The sequence below is a fragment of the Pocillopora damicornis genome, chromosome 3 (genome assembly GCF_964200805.1).
Source record: "Pocillopora damicornis chromosome 3, jaPocDami1.2, whole genome shotgun sequence".
NCBI lineage: Eukaryota > Metazoa > Cnidaria > Anthozoa > Scleractinia > Pocilloporidae > Pocillopora > Pocillopora damicornis.
Genome location: NC_142672.1, coordinates 27,438,296 through 27,464,142, shown reverse-complemented (window position 1 = coordinate 27,464,142; position 25,847 = coordinate 27,438,296). Strand labels below are relative to the sequence as shown.

Below are 25,847 nucleotides of genomic sequence, written 5' to 3'. Positions count from 1 at the left end.
GTTGGAGTAAAAGAAACTGATCCTTGACCAGTTAAGTTAGTGATTGCAAACACATTTAACGAAGTGGTGATATAGATCGTTTTTGCGATGAATCATCGGCCAGAGACTATTAACCGGCCAACGATGTCTTGCAAGATATTATAATCTCTTGTGTTTTGATATTGCAAATCAATTGAGTGACTGCAGCCTTTCGAATAAAGTTACGATAAAGATTAATTTTGTGTGGCTATCAGCCAGAGTTTATGAACTGAACAATATTGTTCAGAAAACCCAAATACTTGGCAAACAGGCGTCTTTTGGCTTTCTAAATCCGGTTTGCAAGACGTTGATACTAGCAGGTTTTGACTCACATTTCGCCGCTAGAATTAACATATAAATTTAAATTCTGAAAACAAGATACATAATAAGTTTGTGGTGACTCCCAAATGTATTCCAGTCGTATTTAGGCGTTGCACATATATGTGCCGTACTAATTCGATTTAGCGCCCGGGACGTTTATTTCACTGCTTTCACCTCAAGGGAGTGTGCTTATTCGAAACAGGGCGTTTATGAGGAGCCGGGCGTTAATTTTTTTTCTTTAGAAACAGCAGAATGTGAAACAAACTTTTGATGTTTATTTGAAAGGATAAAAAAGACTGGGAAACAGACTTTTTTTCCCTGGATACTTCCTTCCTAGAATGAATATCCAAGCGATCGTCGCAAAATTTTAAGACAGGATCTTCCGTTTGAAGGAACTGCGATTTCACAGCAACATAAAAATCGAGAGAGACAAAGATCTCCTCTTTTGTCGTGAGGCTTTAAGTGAGTAATTAAAGGAAGATAGACCACGGTTAATCTCAATGTTCACGTACTCTAACAGTCCTATTACTGAAACAGAATAGGGACGTTTATTGGAAAAGAGGTGCGTATTGGAATGAGGTGCTCATTCATTAGGGGCGCTTATTAACAAAAACCAAATTCGAGGGGGGCGTTTATTGGAGAGGGGGCGCTTTATGGAAGGAGGGCGCTAAATTGAAGAGTTACGTTATGTTTGTTTGTTTCGTCGTCACCGTTGTCGATTTAATTGTTGCACGTTTATTTTTTGTTTGTTTTTTCAATTGACTAACAATATATGCTTAGACTAATTTCCAGCGCGAACCTTACGTCATGTACAAGAACGGTTCATTCGTTCGATTGATACTGGCATGCATGACCATCACTCCGAAGTAATGAGGATCGAATGCAATCATTGGTACAAGTAAGGTAACATTATGAAAAGTTCTTTACAAAGCAATTTAACGATTATAGAAAAATAACTACAGCCCTTGTCTCTTGCACAAAGCTTACAGCTAAAAGTAAGGCAGAACGGTTCGAAGAAGCATTAACTTTCTTGTTGGTGGCTGTGGAGCTTCTTTTTCACATTAAAGCCACCGTTTCTTCTCCGTTTTCAGGATCAACCCCGTTTCTGTTTCCATCTGCTCCTTTCATAGGCTCACTCTGATCGGAATACAAACTCTCCATGGTTGGTTGATTGAGAGTTTCCGGTAAAGTCATACATCCAATAGCAGCTGCGATCGCCAGACCAGCCATTATCCCATAGGGAAGGAAACGATGAACGATCAACTATTGAAGATAGATCAGGGTTTATATTTAATTAAGGTTGTTACAGTCGAACCTTTCCAGGGAAAGGAGCTTTTAGTAATAAGTGACCGTCCAGGGGAAGGTGAGGATAATTACAAATATTTTATTTAAGTGGTTTGTAACATTTCAGGTGGTTAGAACAATTCTTGGCAAAATATGTGCTTAAATTTGCTTAGATTTAATGCTGTAAATTACGGCAAACATTCTGTCGTTAATACGTGCCCGCACTTTAAACGAGGAGGTCAAGAAATCACGTGGTCCTCAGTCTTTCGAGTTTCCTATCAGAAAATTATTTATTTCAGGTGTATAAATGATAACTGTGACTCTTGTGAAATATCCCGCCCATGAGTGCTGCGTAACTGTTGCGTCGTGAGATCTGAGAATAGTGCATTTTGGTGTCTGCTCTCATTTTCAATTTGGCTGTGCATGTCTGTATGTCTTTCTGTATGCCTTTCTCTCTCAATGTCTGTCTTAGCTCGTTATCTATTCATTCATTTATTCATTTCTTTGTTGTTGTTGATGTTGTTGTCGTTGAATACCGTCTTAGACCTGAAGGAAACAATAAGTTTGTCTGTACACGCGTCATTTGCCACTCTGTCAATCCGTTGGTCCGTCTGTCTGAACGATCGTAGTTTGTCAATCTGTCTGTTTACAATTTCTTGTCACTACGTCTATGCGTCTGTCTCCTTGTGTGTTTATTTCATTTGCAAAATTTGCTTGTTCCAAGCTTGGGGTGATCATTTGTGTTCTTAAACGAAAAATCTAAAGCAAACCACCAAAACCTGCGATAGGATATAGAAATATAAATTGATTGTTTACCAAGAGCGGAGCATAAGCTGAGGCAAAAGCGCTTACGCGGGCGGAAGCTGTAGATGTACCCATACCAACATTCCTAAAAGAAGGACAAAACAAATCTCATTATGCTGGTAAACTGTATAACTGAACGTGTTAATCGGATTTTATGAAAAGAGTCATTCATTCTTGATCAATTGAAAAAACTCACAGTAGGTCCAAGGCTAAAGTTAATAACTTTTCATTATTACTATAGCAGGCCTATGCTCCTTGACCTCGATCACGCGTTCGCATTATATCCAACTCCTTATCTAAAGGATCGTCTGGATGAAATAAATTCTTATGATTGTTCAAAACAATTTTTTCAAACGTTCATCCAGAACGCAGCCACATACTCCAGACAGATTTTGGCCTCCTTGACACAGCTTCGCTTGGAAATACTTTTAAGGTAAAAACTGGCCTTCAAAATGATTCCAAAATTAAAGCCTTTTGAATATGTGTCGTTTTCGAAACGTTCCGTCTCTAATATGGGGAGGTGCGAACGGAGGCTTACGAAAACGGTGACGTAACGTAAAAAGCGTCATATCAGCGTTTTTTTGTCGGCTGTAATAAGGAGGACTGGGCATTTGAAAGACAAGGCATTAGAAAGTCTGTTTTTTTTTTCAGATGAAAACGCATTAGCATGGGCAGCTGAAACAAACCGAGTATGCTTACAGTTGAGATGGACGATTACTTTTAAAATCGCATTAAAATGACGGACGCCCTTAAAAATATATCGAGAGATCCCATCTTTTACAGTATAAATATTTGAGTCTAGTCTACCTTATGGTTGTTGGAAACAACTCAGCAGAGTAAATGTAAACCAATGAAAAGGCTATTTCACTGTTAAACCTTGCAACGACCATGGACATGAAGATTTTCCCAGCCATGTAACCTGGGTAAGGAAAAATTTTTAAATGATTAGCAATAACAAATAGAACTCTTTATAAGTTTACGCTCAGATAAAAGCTTAGGAGGCCCATTCGAGGTTTTTCAAGAGTCAAAAAATTTGTTTTCTATGTTCCAGGGTTCATGGCCGTACAATTCAGCCAATAGTCTAACTACTTACGAATTTTCCATCCGAAACGATAAGTACATCTCAGTGCAGTGTTATGAACATTCGACCGGTCAGCTAAATGGCTAGTTAGTTTGGAGGGTTTAGAGACAGTTCTAACTGCTAATTATTTACAAAATAGGTCCGATATGTAAATCAATTTGTGAATGCTTCACCTTTATCGTTTTCAGCTTTGTCTGACAGTAGAAGTGTCCCGATTGCTCCGACAGCAGCTAATAGAAACGATACTCCTAGAATCTTTCTGCGACCGAACCTGTTGAAACAATCGTATCAAGAAAAGCAGATCAACTTAAAGGTAAGCAGGCTTTGTTTAAAGATTAAAAATGACCGTATATGGCTACTTTGGAACAATGGCGGAAACAGCTTTAAAATACACGCGGGATTGAATGGCAGGAAAATTAGTAACATAATCGACAACTGAACAAGAATATCGATGGTTAAACTGAATTTGATATCTCTAAGCTGCTTCACTTAACCGCAATTTTGATTGAATCATCTTTTTCTAAAACTGGCAGCAGACTTAAATTGTTCTTGACTTGGATTAACATATTTTGTTATCTAAAAATATATCGGTAGCATGTAAACTAACCATTTTTGTAACAATTATTGATATCTTGAAAATTAAAAACTTTTAAAAACATAAGACGAAACAGATCTAGAAAGTCTCTTGGCCCCAATGGCAATACTTACTTCATCGTCAAAACAGCACTTATTGGGTATGCTGGCAATGCAGCTATATTAGATATAAGGACATTGATGTAGATATTTCCCCCAACAAAAGGAGCACTGAAAGCTATGCCCCAGCTGATAAAAGATGCAGAGAACCTGTTCATGACGAGAGAAAAGATAAAAGGGAAAGAGAAATTAGGAAATTGGAGATAAACTCAAAACAATTACTGAAAAGGTATATTTCTGGAGGTAATCATGAAAACTGTTTTCAGGTATAATTTGAATTGAAAAACTCATAGATTATTTAGATTAGAAACCTTTGGTTTAATTGGGATATTCATGGTACCCATAATTCACAAGAAAACACAACATTCCATTAAATAAAAAGGTTTAAGAACTATAACCACGGATTATGAATAATTCGCAAGGAGACAGGTTTGCCTTCCGGCTTTGATGCTTTCCTTTTTCAATTATTTTGCTCATTTTTGTCTATGTTTAATTTCTAACTTGTTTGTTTGTTTGTTTGTTCATCTTGTTGTACGTAGCGTCTTACGTTGCTTCTCAGAGGACATTCCATCAGTTCCTATAAGCTTTTGGAGATCTCCCAGTACTATGAATATGTGTCATCTTCGGAACAAACTGAGAATAAAAGAGACTTATACAACGGCGGATGCCATTACCTTGCCTCCCCCTCCCTCTTGCGTGACAATTATCATTACTTCGCAATTTAGAAGCACAGCATAAGCAAAATTTCTGTTGATTATCTCGTGTAAACAACTTGGTTCAACCAAATGAAAATACAACTAAACTTTGTCTCTTTGGGTTGAGCACCAAAGCGAGTCTCGTAAGATCACAAAAGGGAGCGGCCACTTCACGACTTACCACATTAACCAAGAGCATAACGTCTTGTGTATCATTTTTCGTGACACAAACAAATCTCGGAAGTCACCAAGCCTCTCATTCTGCTCTTCTTGTGATAATTCCAGTGATTCGGTAGGCATTTCTTTTCCATTCACCTCAGCTACTTTACATAGGATTACCCTGGCCTGATCCTCTCGACCTTTTTTTAGCAACCAGCGGACAGACTCTGGGATGAAACTGACGGGCAATAATGTTAACCCAAAAATCAATGAAGATGAGTCCTATTGATGATTTGAGATAAAAACTTTAGCTGATAATTTGGTTTTATCAGCTGAGTTGATAATGTGGATTGACCACCGAAGAGAGATTCTAAAGCCGACGATTCGAGCGTTAGCCCTTCATCGGAGCAAATCGTCAGCATCAGAACCAGACAACTATACGGTGGCCAATTCAGATTATTAACTCAGTCGTCCAAATTACCTTTTGATACCCTCTACCGACGCAGCATTGCACTCTTTTGTTTTTTTGTTGTTGTTGTTTTTTTTATCTTACCCCCATTGAAAATAATTATCAGTTCGTTTCTCTTCAAGAGATGATGCATATGGGACGATAGCCTTTGAGGCTGAAGGTTTACATTTTGGTCATTTCACGGCTAACGATTGAGGTGATTCCTTAGTATCGCACTGCGCATCCTGCACTACGCATAAAAATCACGTAATCCGGCGAATAGGTGCGTGCACTCCGAGCATACGATATTGTTTTTCAATCAATGGACCAGGTAAAGAGGTGCTATGGGCAATGGCTCTTGAACGAGCACGGTGATGTTATCATACATCGGCAGAGTACTAAGGAAATGACAGGGATCGATTTTCCTTGGATATTTATCGTTTTCCCGAGTATTCTGATATTACTGACTAAAAACTGTTACTATCTCTCTCTTTCGCAGCAAACTTGGAATCTACGGCTATATCCATTAAATCACGCGACTTGCAAACACAAGCTCAGGGGAGTGGACTATGTTCTTCACCCAAAAAATTGCTTAGTATTTATCATTAAGTGCCATGGAAGAATCTGTTTACTCACAAGTATCCAGCCGTAAAGAATATGCCAGGAACTCCAGTAAATATAGTGAGTTCACGCCATTCTCTAATAGCATATGCTACCCCTGCTAAGATCATGGTAAACAGAAAGAATCCAGTCCACACCAGGCCTCCTGCTACACCTCTGTGGCGAATTCCGGAAAACTCCGAAGTCAACACGAACAATGGAATGCTGTAAGCACCTGCATAGACGAAAACCAGCTTGTTGATGCCAGAGCAATTTTCAAAAGAGTGTCGCAAGTAATCTTTACTGCGCTCTGTGATAGGTCCGGAAAGAAAACTCGCGCCACTTTTTCAACCAACCAGATGCAAGACTAAAGCTTATCACGACTTGGTCGCACGCGTTTTCCCGCGCTTTAAGCAGTTTGGTTGTTTTGAGTTTGACTTCTCATTGGGTGTTATAGGTATTTTCTCTTCTTCTGATTAGCTGTTGTGATTACTTTGGTTTTGGTTTCATGAGATTCAATCAAAAATTGCTCTAAAATACCTAAGTTTATTAACTGTAGAAGTATGAGCCTTTCCATTGCTCTTCTGACTTGGAATCTTTCCAGAATTTGACTTCTTCTTGTAATACAACTTCCCAGCCATTGTTATAAAAAATATACAGACAGCGCCTCTACGAGAAAACTTCAGCGTAACCACACTGGTCCTCTCCACAAAAAAATTAGAATTTTTGTTTGTTTTATTACCACATAATTTCATTATGGTTCCTGTTTCATTTGTTTCATTACAAAGAGATGATCCTCTCTTGTCTGAACTTACCAATCATGAATCCAACAACGCAACGACAGAGTGCAAAAAACCAGAATGCAGGAGAGAAGGCTGAGATGAGATGAACCACGCAGCAAATAAAACCGCAGAGGAAAAGTGGGCGTTTCCTGCCAAACCTGTCAGAAAAGGTGCTCACAAGGATACTTCCGATGAAAAATCCGGCAAAGATCATAGAGGTGGAAACAAACCCCAAAGACCCGCGTTCACAAACCAGGTCGAACTGTTAAGATTAAAAAGACCTACTCATATCAGAAGAAATTCACTGTCGAATAGAACTAGGACTCCAATTCAAATTAGCAAGTTTCTTAGGGTGATAAATTCAATTTCTCGTGTTTACCTCAGTGACAATAGAAGTGAAATCGTTTGCAAATTTCCAATCTTCCCTTGGAATATTACATCGGTACTTGTACCTCGAGTCTCCAAGACTTATGGTGTCCGTATAGGGGCAAGTCGATGTATTTTTGCACTGCCAGCCGGGCTCCGATGCGATAAAGACAGAAATCATTACAGGAACGGCCCACCATAATGCATAGGCAAGATTGAAAAATATGTTGAGGACAATTTGGTAGCGACCGAAGCTGCCAATCTGTTCCAAGACCTCGTCAGTGGTTATCGTCATTTCTAAAAGGTAATTCATATTGAGTGCACCTCAAACATATTTTTTAGTTTTCTAACATTTAGCCAAAGATCGAGGTCGATTATCAGAAGGATTGAATATTGTCGATGATATCTACGTGTGGGAAGCAGAGCAAATTACATTTGTTCCTTATATGGTCTTGCAATTCCCAGAAACAACCATACAATTCTTATAAAGTTAGTTCAGAGAATTTAGTATTATCCCTAAATTGATATTTTTCTTTATTCTCATTACTTATCTGATTGGTATTTTATTGATATTGTAAGGAGAAATTCTGTCTTGGTCACTCACGGGAGTTAAAGGGTTAACGAAAATTATGGCCGCCATCCTTGACTTTAATTGCAAAGAAATGCGAGTGAGAGAAATTAAAGAAATAAAACATGGCCGGTCGGATAAACGATCGCTAGCTTATAACGTCAGCTCGCCATAACAAGACGCCTGCACAGCAGGCGGAGTAACCGCAGAATACCCTGCCACTTTGGTGCACCTCATTTACATGTGACGTGAGGCTTTCAAGGACGAGACATAACACAATAGACGCTATTCCTATTCAATGACACGTAAATGAGTGGCAGAGTATTCTGCAGTTTAGCCCTGCAGGCTACTAAATGAGTGGTATGAGTCACTGAAGCCGTTTGGTTGTCATTTCGCTGCCCTTCTAGATCAGTGGAATACCTGAGGGCCGAGGGCTGCATACCTTGGCAAACAATAAAATTACAGCTCCAGTAAAAGTAGCCTGTGTTCTCTAAAATGAGTTTGCCAGCTTATATAACAATATGCACTCGCTCCATTTTACAAAAGAAAAATCGGAAATAACAATTTTGTGGTTCTGATCACTAAAAGCATACGTGTAATCTTGGTGTGCATCTCTTAAGTTAGCTCTAGGAAGAAAGGTTAAACATTTCCATTTTTAATCCTGCTCGACTACTTCGTTTTCGTCTCAGAGCCAACAGGGTTATGTTTCGATCTTACGGCAGATATGAGACTGCACGACGACAAGTAACCTTGAGTAAGAAGTGTTTAGTTTATTGTGCTCACCTCATTTATAAAGATTCTTCCGCCTGTGTGATAATTCTGGTCGGCGTTGTGGATGATTACAGCTTTGATGGCTCAGGTTGATTCAAGATTTGTATGAAGATAATTATTCCGTGAGCGTCAACAGTCATATACCGCTTATTGACACAAAAGCCGCGAGGTCAATCAACCCTTTAAAAAGAATTCATGCAATTACGACGAGAAATTGACAGGCGTCTAACGAGCCTTGTGTTATTATTCAAATGTGTCCTTCTGGCTTATTGTTTACGAAAACAAGATTACAACTAACTTGTTGGCACTTCACAGCGAAGGAAGAGGACACAGGACTTGAAAAAAGTAAATGTTGAAACCATGTTGATAGACTCAGTCGTTGTACTGGTTCCGAAAGAAAACACCAAAAACACATACAAAAAGAACACATACAAAAAAAACATACAATCACCTACGACATGAAATACCACGGCTGAATGACAACGAAAATAACAAGTCAACCAGCCGCGCAACATCTTTAGGGTGGAGGATACGTAACGAGGCGTTTGGGATCAGGGAACATGTCGAAAAAGGACTTCAAATTCTGAAACAACGTAAACGGTATAGGTTGACTTTTCAGCTGGCCGTGTCGTATAATGCAGCTCTAAGGAAATTAACGACCGCAAGCAAACTATTGTGCTAATATGTCACGCCAAATATCTATCTAGCGTGACATGTCCACCAATCGTCCGATTGTGTATGACACATATGAGGTTTCTCAGGTGTCATCGCATCTATCATCGGTTGAAGTCGCTGGTGATTTCGGTTTGCGCCCATGTCGTGCCATCTGTGAAGTCTTTTACCCTCGTCGACCTTCCTCTCTTTTCGCATTGTGGTATTGCTTCTGTCTATGGAGAAACTTGGAAAAACAAACGAAATAACAGTGATGGCCAGTGCGTGAAGTCCCTTTTGACCATCATTGAGTTAATTTGTGTCAATTGCTGCTTTGCTGGACAATCACCTAACATGACTTGTCAATGCGATGTTGTTTAACCTTAAAATCCTGACTTTCTTCGTCAACAGGTAACGTCCCCACTCTCAATCGTCCGAGTCACGCGGTCAGTCCCAGAAACACAGAGAAAAGCGTAGGTCAGTATGAATTCACTTACCGCGTACAGTGGCCAGAATTGTGCATATTAATATGAGGTTGTTACAAATTGAGAGTCGGCGAGGCATGCGATACATGTGAGCCATCGCAAAATACCTCTTCATATAATTTTTTTGAGATTAAGATATTTGAAGAATGCTATGGCTTAGTATTGTTTTGCTACTGGAAAAAGCCTACAGAATAACCTTCGTCATGTGACGGTGAAATCGCGGCCGCCAATATTTGGTGGAAGCAAAAGAGCGTAGGTCGAACAAAAAAATTTTTACTTTCTCTCCCCTCCTTAAATGAATTTTCTCTCTCGCTTCGACTCCGTGAATCACTCGAAGTGTTCTTGGCTGGTGTGTCTTTTTTTAGACTCGATCCTTTTACAGTCTTTGTTGTGGGAATCAAACATCCTTATCACTTGTTCTTTTTGGGGCTTTTGTCTTCTGTAAATCGGCTTAAGAGGATTTTGCAGCATTGTGCAACATTGATGAGGCATATACGTTCATTTTTCATAATTTAGTAGTTATTATTACATTGGCATTGAGACAGATTTGTAGAATAGCTGTAATCCAGATGGGTTAGCAAAATATGATAAAATAGCCATGTTCTTTTAGTTACAAAGAAACCCCTAGAAGGTTTTTAATGATAATATCAAGGACGTGTTTTTGCGTTGTTATTACATTCGTTGCAGTTGGCCTGTGGTAGGAACTATGTTACGGTGTCGTGTAAGTCTGTAAACTTTCCTTAAAACACCTCACGGTTTTCAAAATGGCGCACTATCGTGAGGCACTCGTAACGACTCTTATGATCTGGGCCAGCTCCAACTCTGGCCATCGTTGAACGGATCTGATTGGGTTTCTTTGGATTCATTTTTGGTTTTGTCGGGTTTACTTCGATGTTTGTTCAGGGTCTCACCTCTGAATTTCGACTTGTTATCGATATGAACGTGACCGCTTCGTCGTCAAACTGTTCTCACATGTGCATTTTACTCTGAACACGTCTAACATATCCTTGAAGAAGAATGTCGATTAAAAAAAAGAAAGAAAAAAGGAAAAGGCATACAAAAATAAGTTAACGTGGCCAAGGCTCAAACCTTATACCTTCGCATACGAGAAGAGAAGGTACGAACATTGCGCTAGGTACGCAGAGCGTACGAAGCTGTGAAGTTTTGTATAAAAATTAATTTAATGCGCATCAAGAAACTGTAAAATTCTCAGTTTATAATCTCTTGTGCACAGTTAATACATGTACCTACTTTATTAATTTCCTGTCCTATATCCGGCGGGTCAGTCGATTAGTGTACAAACTCTGTCATAACCAAGTGCTCTTTTGGTCGCAATTTAGCAATGACAAGAGGTGTTCATTCTGACCCGTCTGCATTTTACACCAGTATTTTTTTTCTGCCATACTCTACAACTATTCAAAAGTAGGCACATGTCGTTAGAGACTGCCTTTTATCTGAATAAATTTTTTTTCTATAGTTTGCCTCTATGTTTCGTATGCCTCGTACGCCTCGCCGCACCATGAGTCGTATGTCTGGAATGCGTAATGGCAACACTCATTAATGAGATGTTGTGGCGAGCAATTCAAGGTTGAGAGCTGAGTGAAACCGCCACAATTGGAGAAAAAAGGGCAGAACTCGGCGAATTTAGCTGACTAAAACAGTAATTTCGCAGTACTTGAAGTAAGCTTTGCTAAAATAGTAAAACAGATTTTCCTTTATTATCATACTTTAGGAAGATTGAAGAAGAAGAAGCAGTAGACTTTCCAAAATTAACCTTTTTGGGAACTTTTAGTATGAGATGAGACATTTATTAGGATTCGGTCTTACTTTTCTTCAAAAACGAGCAGCAATTACTGCACTCATTACTGAAGCAGCTTATTTAAGATGCACGTCTTCTCTGTATATGGGCGTTTTTGTGTCCTTATTGTAAACTTGAAGGATTGAAATCCTAACAATGATTGAAAAATGCAGTCACCTGCAGCTGTAACGAACGGTCTATAATCTGGCATGTAATCGAACACCCGTAAATTCGGAAGAGAACTTGTAAATTGCGCTTGAAAAGGAAAGAAGCATAAATCCAAATGCGAAAATGGCGGAGGGAAATGTTAAAATGTTTTGACCAGGAGCTCCCTTCAGAGCTCAAAGAACTCCTGCTCAAAACTTTACTCCTTCAAATGGTTGATGGTGACGATCATACCTTTTCAACGGGATCTTTTATGAGAATGGAAGAAGACAGAGAGGAGTTATAAGAACTGAGTCGGCTATAGTTCAAGCTAACGATCGAGCGATCGTTTTGAAGAATCTGCCTTCGATTGTGTCGCAAAGAAACTGATCAATAAGACTGGGATGTTATGGAAGCGAATAAAAGGAGAACGAAACGGCAAAAGAAGAACCAAGAACAAAGCGATACTTCAGGGCGTCACATAAAACTATCTGACATTGGTACACAAATGAAAGAAACCCATAAGCAACCTAGAAACTGGATCCTGAAACTTCAGGCCACAGTGGAAGTACAAACAGTGAACTGGTACAAGCAGCAGAAAGAGAAGCAGAGGGAAAAACACCAAGACATGGATTTCCGCAACCTGATCGATCAACTTTCGAACATGCAGTAAGTGCGTTACGAAGTTGTTTTATATGCTTTATTTGGCTGAGCGATTAATACATATGTTTTAAAACATTTATTTTGTTTTAAAACATTTATTTTGTTTTAAAACATATTCTCACATCAGGCATGATCCACTTGACCATATGTTTCCCTCACAGTTCAGTCAGCAATAACAAGCTAGAACTCGATATGAGGAAAAAAAAAACAAGAGACGGCGAACGAGGTTTAGAAATAGCTATCAATGAATCGTAATTTATGTTTCACTTATGACCAGGTACTACGCCACCTAGAGTTCCTGAGCCGGCTGATGATTGCATAACTAAGAACGTCGTCGCCATTCTGCCGTACAAAGTGTGGAGAGAATTGATCATTAAATTAGATCCCTTGAGCCAATTAGGAGGAGATTACAAAGATCTCGCCAGTGAAATTGGATATGACATGGAGAAAATCTTGTATTTCCAGTCGGGAAAGATCTAACAGAAGCTCAACTCAATGACTGCGCAAACTCAGTCTCAATTGACAAACTTTGTGACAAGCTGAAGGCGATTGGAAGATCTGATGCAAGGAAAGTGCTTCATGAATGGATCAATTGACGAAACTGCAAATGTGTAACCTGCAACAGCCAGAGCTACTATACGCACGCCAACAAGTTTTTCTTTTAGGAGGGAGGGGGTGGGGGCTGGGAATGTTTAAAACGAAAAAAAATTCCAGCGAGCAACTCGGAGTAGAGCTTTTAATTAAACAAACAAAAGGTTGTTTGGGCTGAAGATTTCAATTACTCGTCACCAATTTTTGTGAAAATTATTTCAGAAAATTTAGCTTTTCACTTATATCTTTAAGTAAGCGGTTTCGTTATTTCATTTTAATGATTCATGGTGACCATGACCCGAGTGCACCTCTTTAGTATACTTAACATTGTGACAGATAGGTTTTTGAAACCTGCTTGAAACTTGTTTGCATTGTTACCACTCAGTAGAGACCCGAGTTAAAAACCGGATTCTTACAGGTTTTGGGATCTTGTACAGTTCGACAATCTGAAGTGAATAAGTATGTAACTGAAGAATACTTCACAATGCAATTATGTTTTAGCCCAAGCTGAAACACCTTAGTATTAGGTTCGCACTCAAGAAATGTCGAATGCACCAAAAAAAGAGAAGAAAAATTTGTTTTTAGAACTTTTCACTACGAGAAACCCAAACATTTTGCAAGACATTGATACTAGCAGGTTTTGAATCACATTTCGCCGCGAGAACTTGGCTATAAGCTCTGATTCTGAACACAAGATACATGATAGATTTGTGGTGAAAGAATAGGAAGAGAAAAATATTTTCTCATGAAACAACATCAGGCATGACTCACTGTTTTGTCACATGTTTCTTCTACAATAAACAAAAGAAGCCAGAAATTGAAACAAAAAACCCGAGACACCAATAGAGGATTAAAAATTACCATCAATTAATCTTATTTTACGTTTGACGCATGACCAGGTTCAACGCGAAAAAACTGATGGATGAATGGATCAAGTCACAAGATTGCCAGTGTGCAGCCTGCAATATTTCGATCTACCGCTTTTTTTTGTGGTATGGGGATACAGAAAATCCCAGAAAGAAAAGAACAATTCTCAAAAATATATCCCATGGATAGCGAGTAGACCAGAAATATATTTAATCATTGATTTTTTCAACAAAGAAAAAAGTGTTTGAGCAGTAGATTTGACTAATAAGAGTTAAGAAAATGAAGCGTTGTTAATAGATAATCGATATATCCACCTTTTGCCTTTTTTTCGAAAGACTAATGTATGTCACAATCATGAATATTAATCTATAATTGTAGTCGAGCAGAGGAATTGTTTTCACTCTGTTCGCCGTGGATTTGAAGAATAGAAGCTTGTACGTTGCTTGAGTTTGGTCAGCTTGCTATTACAGTGCTCTAATAACTGATCAAGCACCCAAGAAATACTTTTAAAATGCATCGTTACAGCTTATCAATTTTCGGCTCCCGGTTGCCCAGGCAATACATTGGCTCCCCACAGAAGAATTGTTCTGAGTGTCGAATGTATAGTGTTGCCACTAAAACAGAGCCATAGCCTAATGAAGGTCATTTTTATGGTGCTGGGCTTAGGGAACAAATAAACTATTATATAACAGAGCGTTCCTTAAATCAACAACCTAGCCTACGCGAATGTACTTATAAAATGCTCGAGTTGTTGTGCAAGAAAGAGGAATGCCAACGCAACTTACAAGAGCCTTGCACAGACGTTATAACACAGAGCAGTTTGCATGCGCGAAGTTGCTGAGAAATTCTGCGTGGACCACTGAGAGAAAGAGATCGATATGTTCCAGTTGTTGAATGAAACAATGACCCTCAGTCTCTGAGAATATCAGAAAACACTCAAGACAAAAGGATTGCTAGAGCCGGTTTAGTTGAGCATTTGCGCATATCCACAAGGCGCTAAGGAAAAGTAGAGCGTTAACATCTGTGATCTATTTGAAGAAAAAGAAACTGATCTTTGATCAGTTGAGTTTCGAACGGTTCGTTAGCAATTGCAAACACATTTAACGAAGTGGTGATATAGATCGTTTTTGCGATGAATCATCGGCTAGAGACTATATACCGGCCAACATTATCTTGCAAGAGATTATATTCTCTTGTGTCTTAATATTGCAAATCAATTGAGCGACTGCAGCCTTTCGAATAAAGTTACGATAAAGATTGATTTTGTGTGGCTATTAACCAGAGTTTGGGAACTAAACAATGTTGTTCAGAAAACCCAAATGCTCGATAAATAGGCCGTTTTTTGGCTTTCTAAATCCGGTTTGCAAGACGTTGATACTAGCCGGTTTTGACTCACATTTCGCCGCTAGAATTTGCATATAAATTTAATTCTGAAAACAAGATACATAATAAGTTTGTGGTGACTCCCAAATGTATTCCAGTCGTATTTAGGCGTTGCACATATATGTGCCGTACTGATCCGATTTAGCGCCCGGGACGCTTATTTCACTGCTGTTACCTCAGGGGAGGGGGCTCATTCGAAACAGGGCGTTTATGAGGGACAGGGCGCTTATTTCTCCTTTGAAAAACAGCAGAATGTGAAACAAACTTTTGATGTTTATCCAAAAGGAAAGAAAAGACTGGGAGACAGACTTGCTGTACCGGGATACTTCCTTCCTATCCAAGCAACCGTCGCAAAATTTTAAGACGGGATCTTCCATTGGAAGGAACTATGCCCTCGTGGCGACATAATAATTGAGAGACAGACGAAGTTTTTTTTTTTTTGTCGTGAGGTTTTAAGTGAGCGAATTAAAGGAAGATGGACCACGGTTAATCTCAATGTTCATGTACCCTACTAGTCTTATTACTGAAACAGAATAGGGGCGTTTATTGGAAAAGAGGTGCGTATTGGAATGAGGTGCTCACTCGTTAGGGGGCGCTTATTAGAGTAGGTCGAATAGGGGCGGTTATTAACAAAAACCAAATTCGAGGGGGGCGTTTATTAGCGAGGGGGCACTTTATGGAAGGAGGGCGCTAAATTGAAGAGTTACGTTATATTTGTTTGTTTTGTGGTCACCGTTGTTGTTTTAATTGTTGCACGTTTTTTTGTTTGTTTTTTCAATTGACTAACAATATTTGTTGAGACCAATCTCCAGCGCGAACCTCACGTCATGTACAAGAACGGTCCATTCGTTCGATTGATACTGGCATGCATGACTGCGCTGTCTCCGAAGTAATGAGGATCGAATGCAATAATTGGTAAAAGTAAGGTAACATTATGAAAAGTTCTTTACGTAGCAATTTAACGATTATAGAAAAATAACTACAGCCCTTGTCTCTTGCACACAGCTTACAGCTAGAAGTAAGGCACAACGGTTCGAAGAAGCATTAACTTTCTTGTTGGTGCCTGTGGAGCTGCTTTTTCACATTGAAGCCACCGTTTCACCTCCGTTTTCAGGAACAACCTCGTTTCTGTTTTCATCTGCTCCCTTCTTAGGCTCACTCTGAACGGAATACAAACTCTCCATGGTTGGTTGATTGAGAGTTTCCGGTAAAGTCATACATCCAATAGCAGCTGCTATTGCCAGACCAGCCATTATCCCATAGGGAAGAAAACGATCAACGATCAACTGTTGAAAGAAGATAGATCAGGGTATATATTAAATTAAGGCTGTTACAGTCGAATCTCTCCACAGTGGATACCTAAAGGACAGAGGGAAAGGAGCTTTCAGTGATGGGTGACTGCCCAGGGGAAGGTGGGGATAATTACAAATATTTTATTTCATTTCTTTTTTGTTGTTGTTTAATACCGTCTTAGACCTGAAGGAAACAACAAGTTTGTCAGCACACGCGTCATTTGCCATTCTGTTAGTCTGTTGGTCCATCTGTCTGAACGATCGTAGTTTGTCAATCTGTCTGTTTACAATTTCTTGCCCCTTTGAATGAGCGTCTGTCTCCTTGTGTGTTTATTTCATTTGCAAAATTTGCTTGTCCCAAGTTTGGGGAGATTATTTGTTTTCTTTAACGAAAAACCTGAAGCAAACCACCCAAACTTATGATAGTAATAGGATGTAGGAAATATAAATTGATTATTTACCAAGAGCGGAGCATAAGCTGAGGCAAAAGCGCTTACGCGGGCGGAAGCTGTAGATGTACCCATTCCAATATTTCTAAAAGAAGGACAAAACAAATCTCATTATGCTGGTAAACTGTATAACTGAACGTGTTAATCTGATTTTATGATAAGAGTCATTCATTCTTGATCAATTGAAAAGACTTACAGTAGGTCCAAGGCTAAAGTTAATAACTTTTCACTATTACCGATAGCAGGCCTATGCTCCTTGACTTCACGCGTTCGCAACTCCTTATCTAAAGGATCGTCTGGATGAATTCAATTCTTATGATAGCTCAAAAATATTATTTTAAGCGTTCATCCAGAACGCAGCCACATAATCCAGACAGATTTTTGCCTCATTCACACAACTTCGCTTGGAAATACTTTTAAGGTAAAAACTGACCTACAAAATGATTCCAAAATTAAAGCCTTTTGAAAATGTGTCGTTTTCGAAACTTTCCGTCTCTGATGTGGAAAGGTGCGAACGGAGGCTTACGAAAATGGTGACGTAACGTAAAAAGCGTCATATTAGCGTTTTTTTGTCGGCTGTAATGTGGAGGACTGGGCACTAGAAAGACAAGGCATTAGAAAGTCTGTCTTTTTTTTTCAGATGAAAGCCCACTAGCATGGGCAGCTGAAACAAACCGAGTATGCTTATAGTTGAGACGGACGATTACTTTTAAAATCGCATTAAAATGACGGACGCCCTTAAAAGTGTATCGAGAGATCCCATCTTTTACAGTATAGATATTTGAGTCTAGTCTACCTTATGGTTGTTGGAAACAACTCAACAGAGTAAATGTAAATCAATGAAAAGGCTATTTCATTGCTAAACCTTGCAACGAACATGGACATGAAGATTTTCCCAGCCATGTAACCTGGGTAAGGAAAAATTTTTAAATGATTAGCAATAACAAACAGAACTCTTTATAAGTTTACGCTCAGATAAAAGCTTAGGAAGCCCATTCGAGGTTTTTTCAAGAGTCAAAAAAAAAAAATGTTTTCTATGGTTAGGGTTCATGGCCGTACAATTCAGCCAATAGTCTAACTACTTACGAATTTTCCATCCGAAACGATGTGCGCATCTCAGTGCAGTGTCATGAACATTCGACTGGTCAGCTAAATGGCTAGTTAGTTTGGAGGGTTTAGAGACATTTCTAATTGCTAATTATTTACAAAATAGGTCCTATTCGTAAATCAATTTGTGAGTGCTTCACCTTCATCGTTTTCAGCTTTGTCTGACAATAGAAGTGTCCCGATTGCTCCGACAGCAGCTAATAGAAACGTTACTCCTATAGTCTTTCTGCGACCGAACCTGTTGAAATAACAGCAGGAAATTAGTAACATAATCGACAACTGAACAAGGATGTCGATGGTTAAACTGAATTTAATATCTCTAAGCTGCTTCACTTAACCGCAATTTTGATTGAATCATCCTTTTCTAAAACTGGCAGCAGACTTAAATTTTTCTTGACTTATTAACATATTTTGCATGTAAACTAACCATTTTTGTAACAATTATTGATATCTTGAAAATCAAAAACTTTTAAAAACATGAAAGAGACAGATAAGACGAAACAGATCTATAAAGTCTCTTGGATCCAATGGCAATACTTACTTCATTGTCAAAGCAGCACTTATTGGGTATGCTGGCAATGCAGCTATACTAGATATAAGGACATTGATGTAGATATTTCCCCCAACAAAAGGAGCACTGAAAGCTATGCCCCAGCTGATAAAAGATGCAGAGAACCTGATCATGACGAGAGAAAAGATAAAAGGGAAAGAGAAATTAGGAAATTGGAGATAAATCCAAAACGATTACTGAAAGGGTATATTTCTGGAGGTAATCATGAAAACTGTTTTCAGGTATAATTTGAATTGAAAAACTCATAGATTATTTAGATTAAAAACCTTTGGTTCAATTGGGATATTCATGGTACCCATAATTCACATGAAAACACAACATTCCATTAAATAAAAAGGTTTAAGAACTATAACCACGGATTATGAATAGTTCGCAAGGAGACAGGTTTGCCTTCCGGCTTTGATGCTTTCCTTTTTCAATTATTTTGCTCATTTTTGTCTTTGTCTAATTGCTAACTTGTTTGTTTGTTTGTTCATCTTGTTGTATGTAGCGTCTTACGTTGCTTCTCAGAGGACATTCCATCAGTTCCTATAAGCTTTATGGGATCTCCCAGTACTATGAATATGTGTCATCTTCGGAACAAAATGAGAATAAAATAGACTTATACAACGGCGGCTGCCATTACCTTGCCTCCCCCTCCCTCTTGCGTGACAATTATCATTACTTCGCAATTTAGAAGCACAGCATAAGCAAAATTTCTGTTGATTATCTCGTGTAAACAACTTGGTTCAACCAAATGAAAAGACAACTAAACTTTGTCTCTTTGGGTTGGGCACCAAAGCGAGTCTCGTAAGATCACAAAAGGGAGCGGCCACTTCACGACTTACCACATTAACCAAGAGCATAACGTCTTGTGTATCATTTTTCGTGACACAAACAAATCTCGGAAGTCACCAAGCCTCTCATTCTGCTCTTCTTGTGATAATTCCAGTGATTTAGTAGGCATTTCTTTTCCATTCACCTCAGCTACTTTACATAGGATTACCCTGGCCTGATCCTCTCGACCTTTTTTTAGCAACCAGCGGACAGACTCTGGGATGAAACTGAAGGGCGATAATGTTAACCCAAAAATCAATGAAGATGAGTCCTATTGATGATTTGAGATAAAAACTTTAGCTAGGTAATTTGGTTTTATCAGCTGAGTTGATAATGTGGATTGACCACCGAAGAGAGATTCTAAAGCCGACGATTCGAGCGTTAGCCCTTCATCGGAGCAAATCGTCAGCATTAGAACCAGACAACTATACGATGGCCAATTCAGATTATTAACTCAGTCGTCCAAATTACCTTTTGATAGCCTCCACCGACGCAGTATTGTAGTTTTTTTTTTATTTTTGTATCTTACCCCCATTAAAAGTAATTAGCAGTTCGTTTCTCTTCAAGAGATGGTGCGTGTGGGACGATAGCCTTTAAGGCTGAAGGTTAACATTTTGGTCATTTTACAGCTAACGGTTGAGGTGATTCCTTAGTATCGCACTGCGCATCCTGTACTACGTATAAAAATCAAGTAATCAGGCGAATAAGCGCGTGCATTCCGAGCAAACGACATTGTTTTTCAATCAATGGACCAGGTAAAGAGATGCTATGGGCAATGGCTCTTGAACGAGTACGGTGATGTTATCATACATCGGAAGAGTACTAAGGAAATGACAAGGATCGATTTTCCTTGGATATTTATCGTTTTCCCGAGTATTCTGATTTTACAGACTGAAAAACGTTACTCTCTCTTTTTCGCAGCAATCTTTGAATCTACGGCTATATCCATTAAATCACGCGACTTGCAAACACAAGCTCAGGGGAGTGGACTGTAATTTTCACCCAAAAAATTGCATAGTATTTATCATTAAGTGCCATGGAAGGTTCTGTTTACTCACAAGTATCCAGCCGTAAGGAATATGCCAGGAACTCCAGTACATATAATGAGCTGACGCCAGTCTCTAATAGCATATGCTACCCCTGCTAAGATCATGGAGAACAGAAGGAATCCAATCCACACCAGGCCTCCTGCTACACCTCTGTGGCGAATTCCCGAAAACTCCGAAGTCAACACGAACAATGGAATGCTGTAAGCACCTGCATAAACGAAAACCAGCTTGTTGATGCCAGAGCAATTTTCAAAAGAGTGTCGCAAGTAATCCAAGATCGAACTGATTTTTATTTACTTTGCTCTGTGATAGGTCCGGAAAGAAAACTCGCGCCACTTTTTCAACCAATTAGAGGCAAGAATAAAACTTATCACGACTTGGTCGCACGCGTTTTCCCGCGCTTTAAGCAGTTTGGTTGTTTTGAGTTTGACTTCTCATTGGGTGTTATAGGTATTTTCCCTTCTTCTGATTGGCTGTTGTGGTTACTTTGGTTTTGGTTTTATGAGATTCAATCAAAAATTGCTCTAAAATACCTAAGTTTATTAACTGTAGAAGTACGAGCCTTTGCATTGCTCTTCTGACTTGGAATCTTTCCAGAATTTGACTTCTTCTTGTAATACAACTTCCCAGCCATTGTTATAAAAAATATACAGACAGCGCCTCTACGAGAAAAGTCCAGCGTAACCACACTGGTCCTCTCCACAAAAAAATTAGAATTTTTGTTTGTTTTATTACCACAAAATTTCACTATGGTTCCTGTTTCATTTGTTTCATTACGAAGAGATGATCCTTTCTTGTCTGAACTTACCAATCATGAATCCAACAATGCTACGACAAAGTGCAAAAAACCAGAATGCAGGAGAGAAGGCTGAGATGAGATGAACTACGCAGCAAATAAAACCGCAGAGGAAAAGTGGGCGTTTCCTGCCAAACCTGTCAGAAAAGGTGCTCACAAGGATACTTCCGATGAAAAATCCGGCAAAGATCGTAGAGGTGGAAACAAACCCCAAAGACCCGCGTTCACAAACCAGGTCGAACTGTTAAGTTTAAAAAGACCTACTCATATTAGAAGAAATTCACTGTTGATGGATGTTACCAAATACTCATCGACAGATACAATTTTTTTTTCTTAGTTCTTTCAGGCTTTCCTTTGATGTAAAGTTGCCTTTACAACAAAATGAGTTTAAATTTCGTTTGGCAATCAACATCAGATAGAACTAGGACTCCAAATCAAATTAGCAAGTTTCTTAGGGTGATAAAATTCAATTTCTCGTGTTTACCTCAGTGACAATAGAAGTGAAATCGTTCGCAAATTTCCAATCTTCCCTTGGAATATTACATCGGTACTTGTACCTCGTGTCTCCAAGACTTATGGTGTCCGTATAGGGGCAAGTCGATATATTTTTGCACTGCCAGCCGGGCTCCGATGCGATAAAGACAGAAGTCATTACAGGAATGGCCCACCATAATGCATAGGCAAGATTGAAAAATATGCTGAGGAAAATTTGGTAGCGACCGAAGCTACCAATCTGTTCTAAGACCTCGTCAGTGGTTATCGTCATTTCTAAAAGGTAAAAATTAGTATGCATTTACATCGAGTGCACTTCAAACATATTTTCTAGTTTTCTAAGATTTAGCCAAAGATCGAGGTCGATTATCAGTAGGATTGAACATTGTCGATGATATCTAACCTACGTGTGGGAAGCAGAGCAAATTACATTTGTTCATGGCCGGTCGGATAAACAATCGCTTGCCTATAACGTCAGCTCGCCATAATAAGACGCCTGCACTGCAGGCGGAGTAACTGCAGAATACCCTGCCACTTTGATTCATCTCATTTACATGTGACGTGAAGCTTTCAAGGACGAGACATAATACAATAGACGCTATTCCTATTCAATGACATGTAAATGAGTGGCAGAGTATTCTGCAGTTTAGCCCTGCAGGCTACTAAATGAGTGGTATGAGTGACTGAAACCATTTGGTTATCATTTCGCTGCCCTTCTAGATCGGTGGAATAACTGAGGGTCGAGGGCTGCATACTTTGGCAAACAATAAAACTACAGCTCCAGTAAAAGTAGCCTGTGTTCTCTAAAATGAGTTTGCCAGCACATATAACAATATGCACTAGCTCCATTTACAAAAGAAAAATCAGAAATAACATTTTTGTGGCTCTGATCACTAAAAGCATACGTGTAATCTCGGTGTGCATCTCTTAAGTTAGCTCAAGGAAGAAAGGTTAAACATTTCCATTTTAATCTTGCTCGACCACTTCGTTTTCGCTCAGAGCCAACAGGGTTATGTTTCGATCCTGCGGCAAGTATGATATGAGACTGCACAACGACAAGTGCCCTTGAGCAAGAAGTGTTCAGTTTATTGTGCTCACCTCATTTATAAAGATTCTTCCGCCTGTGTGATAATCCTGGTCCGCGTTGTAGATGATTACAGCTTTGATGGCTCAGGTTGATCTAAGATTTCCTAGTTTTGAAGATAATTATGCCGTGAGCGTCAAGGCGTCTAACGAACCTTGTGTTATTATTCAAATATGTCCTTCTGGCTTATTGTTTACGAAAACAATATTAGAACTAAATTGTTAGCACTTCACAGCGAAGGAAGAGGACACAGGACTTGAAAAAAGTAAATGTTGAAACCGTGTTGATAGACTCAGTCCCTGTACTGGTTCCGAAAGAAAACACCAATAGCCAAAAACACATACAATCACAACGACATGAAATTCCAAGTACCTTAAGTCGCCTTAAGTCGCCTTACGTCGCCTAAAGTCATCTAAAGTCACCCTAAGTCTCCTTAAGTTTCCGTGGGTTGCTATTGGTTACGCAATGTCATAAGGGTTCCACCCTTCCCAATTGAACCTATCCACTCCACTCCAATCGGCGACTTAAGGTCCCAGGGTAGGCCTAAAGAGCGTAGTTTGGACAAACAAATTTTTACTTTCTCTCCCCTCCTTAAATGAATTTTCTCTCTCGCTTCGACTCCGTGAATCACTCGACGTGTTCTTGGCTGGTGTTTTATTTTAGAATCGATCCTTTTACAGTCTTTGTTGTGGGAATCAAATATCCGTATCGCTTGTTCTTTTTGGGGCTTTTGTCTTTTGTTAATCGGCTTAAGAGGATCTTGCAGCATTGTGCAACATTGATGAGGCATATACGTTCATTTTTCATAATTTAGTAGTAAGTATTACATTGGCATTGAGACAGATTTGTAGCAATTCAAGCTTGAAAGCTTAGTGAAACCGCCACAATTAGAGAAAAAAGGGCAAAACTCGGCGAATTTGGCTGACTAAAATAGTAATTTCGCAGTACTTGAAAAAACCTTTGCTAAAATAGTGAAACAGATTTTCCTTTATTATCATACCTTAGGAAGATTGAAGAAGAAGCAGCAGTAGACTTTCCAAAATTGGCCTTTTTGGGAACTTTTAGCATGAGAGGAGACATTGATTCGGTCTCACTTTTCTTCAAAAATGAGCAGCAATCATTGCACTCATTACTGAAGCAGCTTACTAAAGATACACGTCTTCTCTGCGTATGGGCGTTTTTGTGTTCTTATTGAAGGACAAAAAGTTGTAAACTTGAAGGATTGAAATCTTAACAATGGTTGCCATGATCGAAAAATGCAGTCACTTGCAGCTGTAACTAATAGTCTATAACCTGACATGTAATTGAACACGCGTAAATCTAAAAGAGAACTTGTAAATTGCGCTTGAAAAGAAAGAAGCATGAATCCAAATGCGAAAATGGCGGGGGGAAATGTTCAAATGTTTGGACCAGGAGCTCCCTTCAGAGCTCAAAGAACTCCTGCTCAAACTTTACTCCTTCAAATGGTTGATGGTGACGATCATACCTTTTCAACGGGATCTTTTGTGAGAATGGAAGAAGACAGAGAGGAGTTATAAGAACTGAGTCGGCTATAGTTCAAGCTAACGATCGAGCGATCGTTTTGAAGAATCTGTCTTCGTTTGTGTCGCAAAGAAACTGATCCATAAGACTGGGATGTTGTGGAAGCAAATAAAAGGAGAACGAAACGGCAAAAGAAGAACCAAGAACAAAGCCGATACTTGGACAATGCTTTTGCTGTATTCCCAAGAAATTGATCACATAAAACTATCTGACATTGACACGCAAATGAAAGAAACCCATAAGCAACCTCGAAACCAGATCCTGAAAATTCAGGCCACAGTGGAAGTACAAACAGTGAACTGGTACAAGCAGCAGATAGAGAAGCAGAGGGAGAAACACTAAGACATGGATTTCCGCAACCTGACCAATCAACTTTCGAACATGCAGTAAGTGCGTTACGAAGTTGTTTTATATGCTTTATTCGGCTGAGCGATTAATATATGTTTATTTTGTATATATATGTTTATTTTGTTTTAAAACATATTCTTTTTGTGTCGTTCAATTCTGTCTGTTCATGATTGTCAAGTCAGACTTCCGCTTTGCGGTCGTCCGATTTTGTTAATCACTCGTATGATTACAGACCGAATTGGACTAAATTATACAATAAAACTGTCAGGTAGAGAAACAAAAATGGATTAGTTAGAATGCCAGAACCAGTTTCTCTATTTTTTAAATTTTAATTGTTTTAAATTATGCCTTCGGGCCCGTTAAGTTACCAGAAATTTCTAGAAACGGGTCCCCGGTTTGACTGCTTATTTGGTTTTTCGAGCTTCTTCCTCCCTCCATCGTAAAGCATCTTATTCTTTCCTGGTCGGCAACTATGACATATGGACGGAAGAAAAAAAAGAAAGGAAAATACTTACCCATGAAACAACATCAGGCATGATCCATTTGACCATATGTTTCCCTCAGAGTTCAGTCAGCAATAACAAGCTAGAAGTCGATATGAGGAAAAAAAAACACGAGACGGCGAACGTGGTTTAGAAATAGCTATCAATGAATCGTAATTTATGTTTCACTTATGACCAGGTACTACGCCACCTAGAGTTCCTGAGCCGGTTGATGATTGCATAACTAAGAACGTCGTCACCATTCTGCCGTACAAAGTGTGGAGAGAATTGATCATTAAATTAGATCCCTTGCGCCAATTAGGAGGAGATTACAAAGATCTCGCCAGCGAAATGGGATATGACGTGGAGAAAATCTTGTATTTCCAATCGGGAAAGATCTAACAGAGGCCCAACTCATTGACTGGGCAAACACAGTCTCAATTGACAAACTTTGTAACAAGCTGAAGGCGATAGGAAGATCTGATCTGAAAGTGCTTGATGAATGGATCAAGTGACGGAACTGCAAATGTGCAACCTGCATCAGCTGGAGCCACCATGCGCACGCCAACAAGTATTTCTTTTTAAGGAGGGAGGGGGTGGGGGTGGGAATACTATAAAAAGAAAAAAATTCCAGCGAGCAACTCAGG

At 39.2% G+C, this 25,847-nt stretch overlaps 2 protein-coding genes and 2 long non-coding RNA genes across 6 annotated transcripts; 2 read left to right on the top strand and 2 right to left on the bottom strand.

Moving 5' to 3' along the window:
• Positions 1–1,056: 1,056 nt before the first annotated feature.
• LOC149049133 (solute carrier family 22 member 15-like) lies at positions 1,057–9,739 on the bottom strand. 2 transcript variants are annotated; one of them, XM_089201909.1, is made up of 11 exons: positions 8,889–8,996; positions 8,603–8,770; positions 7,265–7,548; positions 6,919–7,147; positions 6,140–6,338; positions 5,078–5,293; positions 4,217–4,351; positions 3,682–3,779; positions 3,235–3,346; positions 2,440–2,512; positions 1,057–1,602 (listed from the first exon to the last, which is right to left on the bottom strand). In XM_089201909.1, the coding sequence occupies exons 3-11, from the start codon at positions 7,544–7,546 to the stop codon at positions 1,396–1,398; spliced, it is 1,551 nt and encodes a 516-aa protein (XP_089058035.1). In that variant the 5' UTR covers positions 7,547–7,548; positions 8,603–8,770; positions 8,889–8,996; the 3' UTR covers positions 1,057–1,395. The 2 variants fall into 2 exon arrangements, with proteins under 2 accessions (XP_089058035.1, XP_089058034.1); XM_089201908.1 differs by having other exon boundaries at positions 8,603–9,739.
• LOC149049132 (uncharacterized) lies at positions 9,384–15,750 on the top strand. The gene is made up of 3 exons (XR_016185293.1): positions 9,384–9,522; positions 9,653–9,718; positions 15,622–15,750. It is a non-coding gene; the product is annotated as an uncharacterized LOC149049132 (long non-coding RNA).
• Positions 11,941–12,772, top strand: LOC113685859 (uncharacterized). The gene is made up of 2 exons (XR_003447600.2): positions 11,941–12,337; positions 12,609–12,772. It is a non-coding gene; the product is annotated as an uncharacterized LOC113685859 (long non-coding RNA).
• Positions 15,751–15,885: 135 nt separating the features above from the next.
• LOC113685857 (solute carrier family 22 member 15) lies at positions 15,886–23,331 on the bottom strand. Of its 2 annotated transcripts, none has more exons than XM_089201911.1 (11): positions 23,201–23,331; positions 22,843–22,934; positions 21,737–22,020; positions 21,265–21,493; positions 20,466–20,664; positions 19,419–19,634; positions 18,562–18,696; positions 18,161–18,258; positions 17,710–17,821; positions 16,926–16,998; positions 15,886–16,458 (listed from the first exon to the last, which is right to left on the bottom strand). In XM_089201911.1, exons 3-11 carry the CDS (start codon positions 22,016–22,018, stop codon positions 16,252–16,254), a joined length of 1,551 nt encoding a protein of 516 aa, XP_089058037.1. In that variant the 5' UTR covers positions 22,019–22,020; positions 22,843–22,934; positions 23,201–23,331; the 3' UTR covers positions 15,886–16,251. The 2 variants fall into 2 exon arrangements, with proteins under 2 accessions (XP_089058037.1, XP_089058036.1); XM_089201910.1 differs by lacking the exon at positions 23,201–23,331 and having other exon boundaries at positions 15,886–16,117; positions 16,208–16,458; positions 22,843–23,194.
• Positions 23,332–25,847: the final 2,516 nt, after the last annotated feature.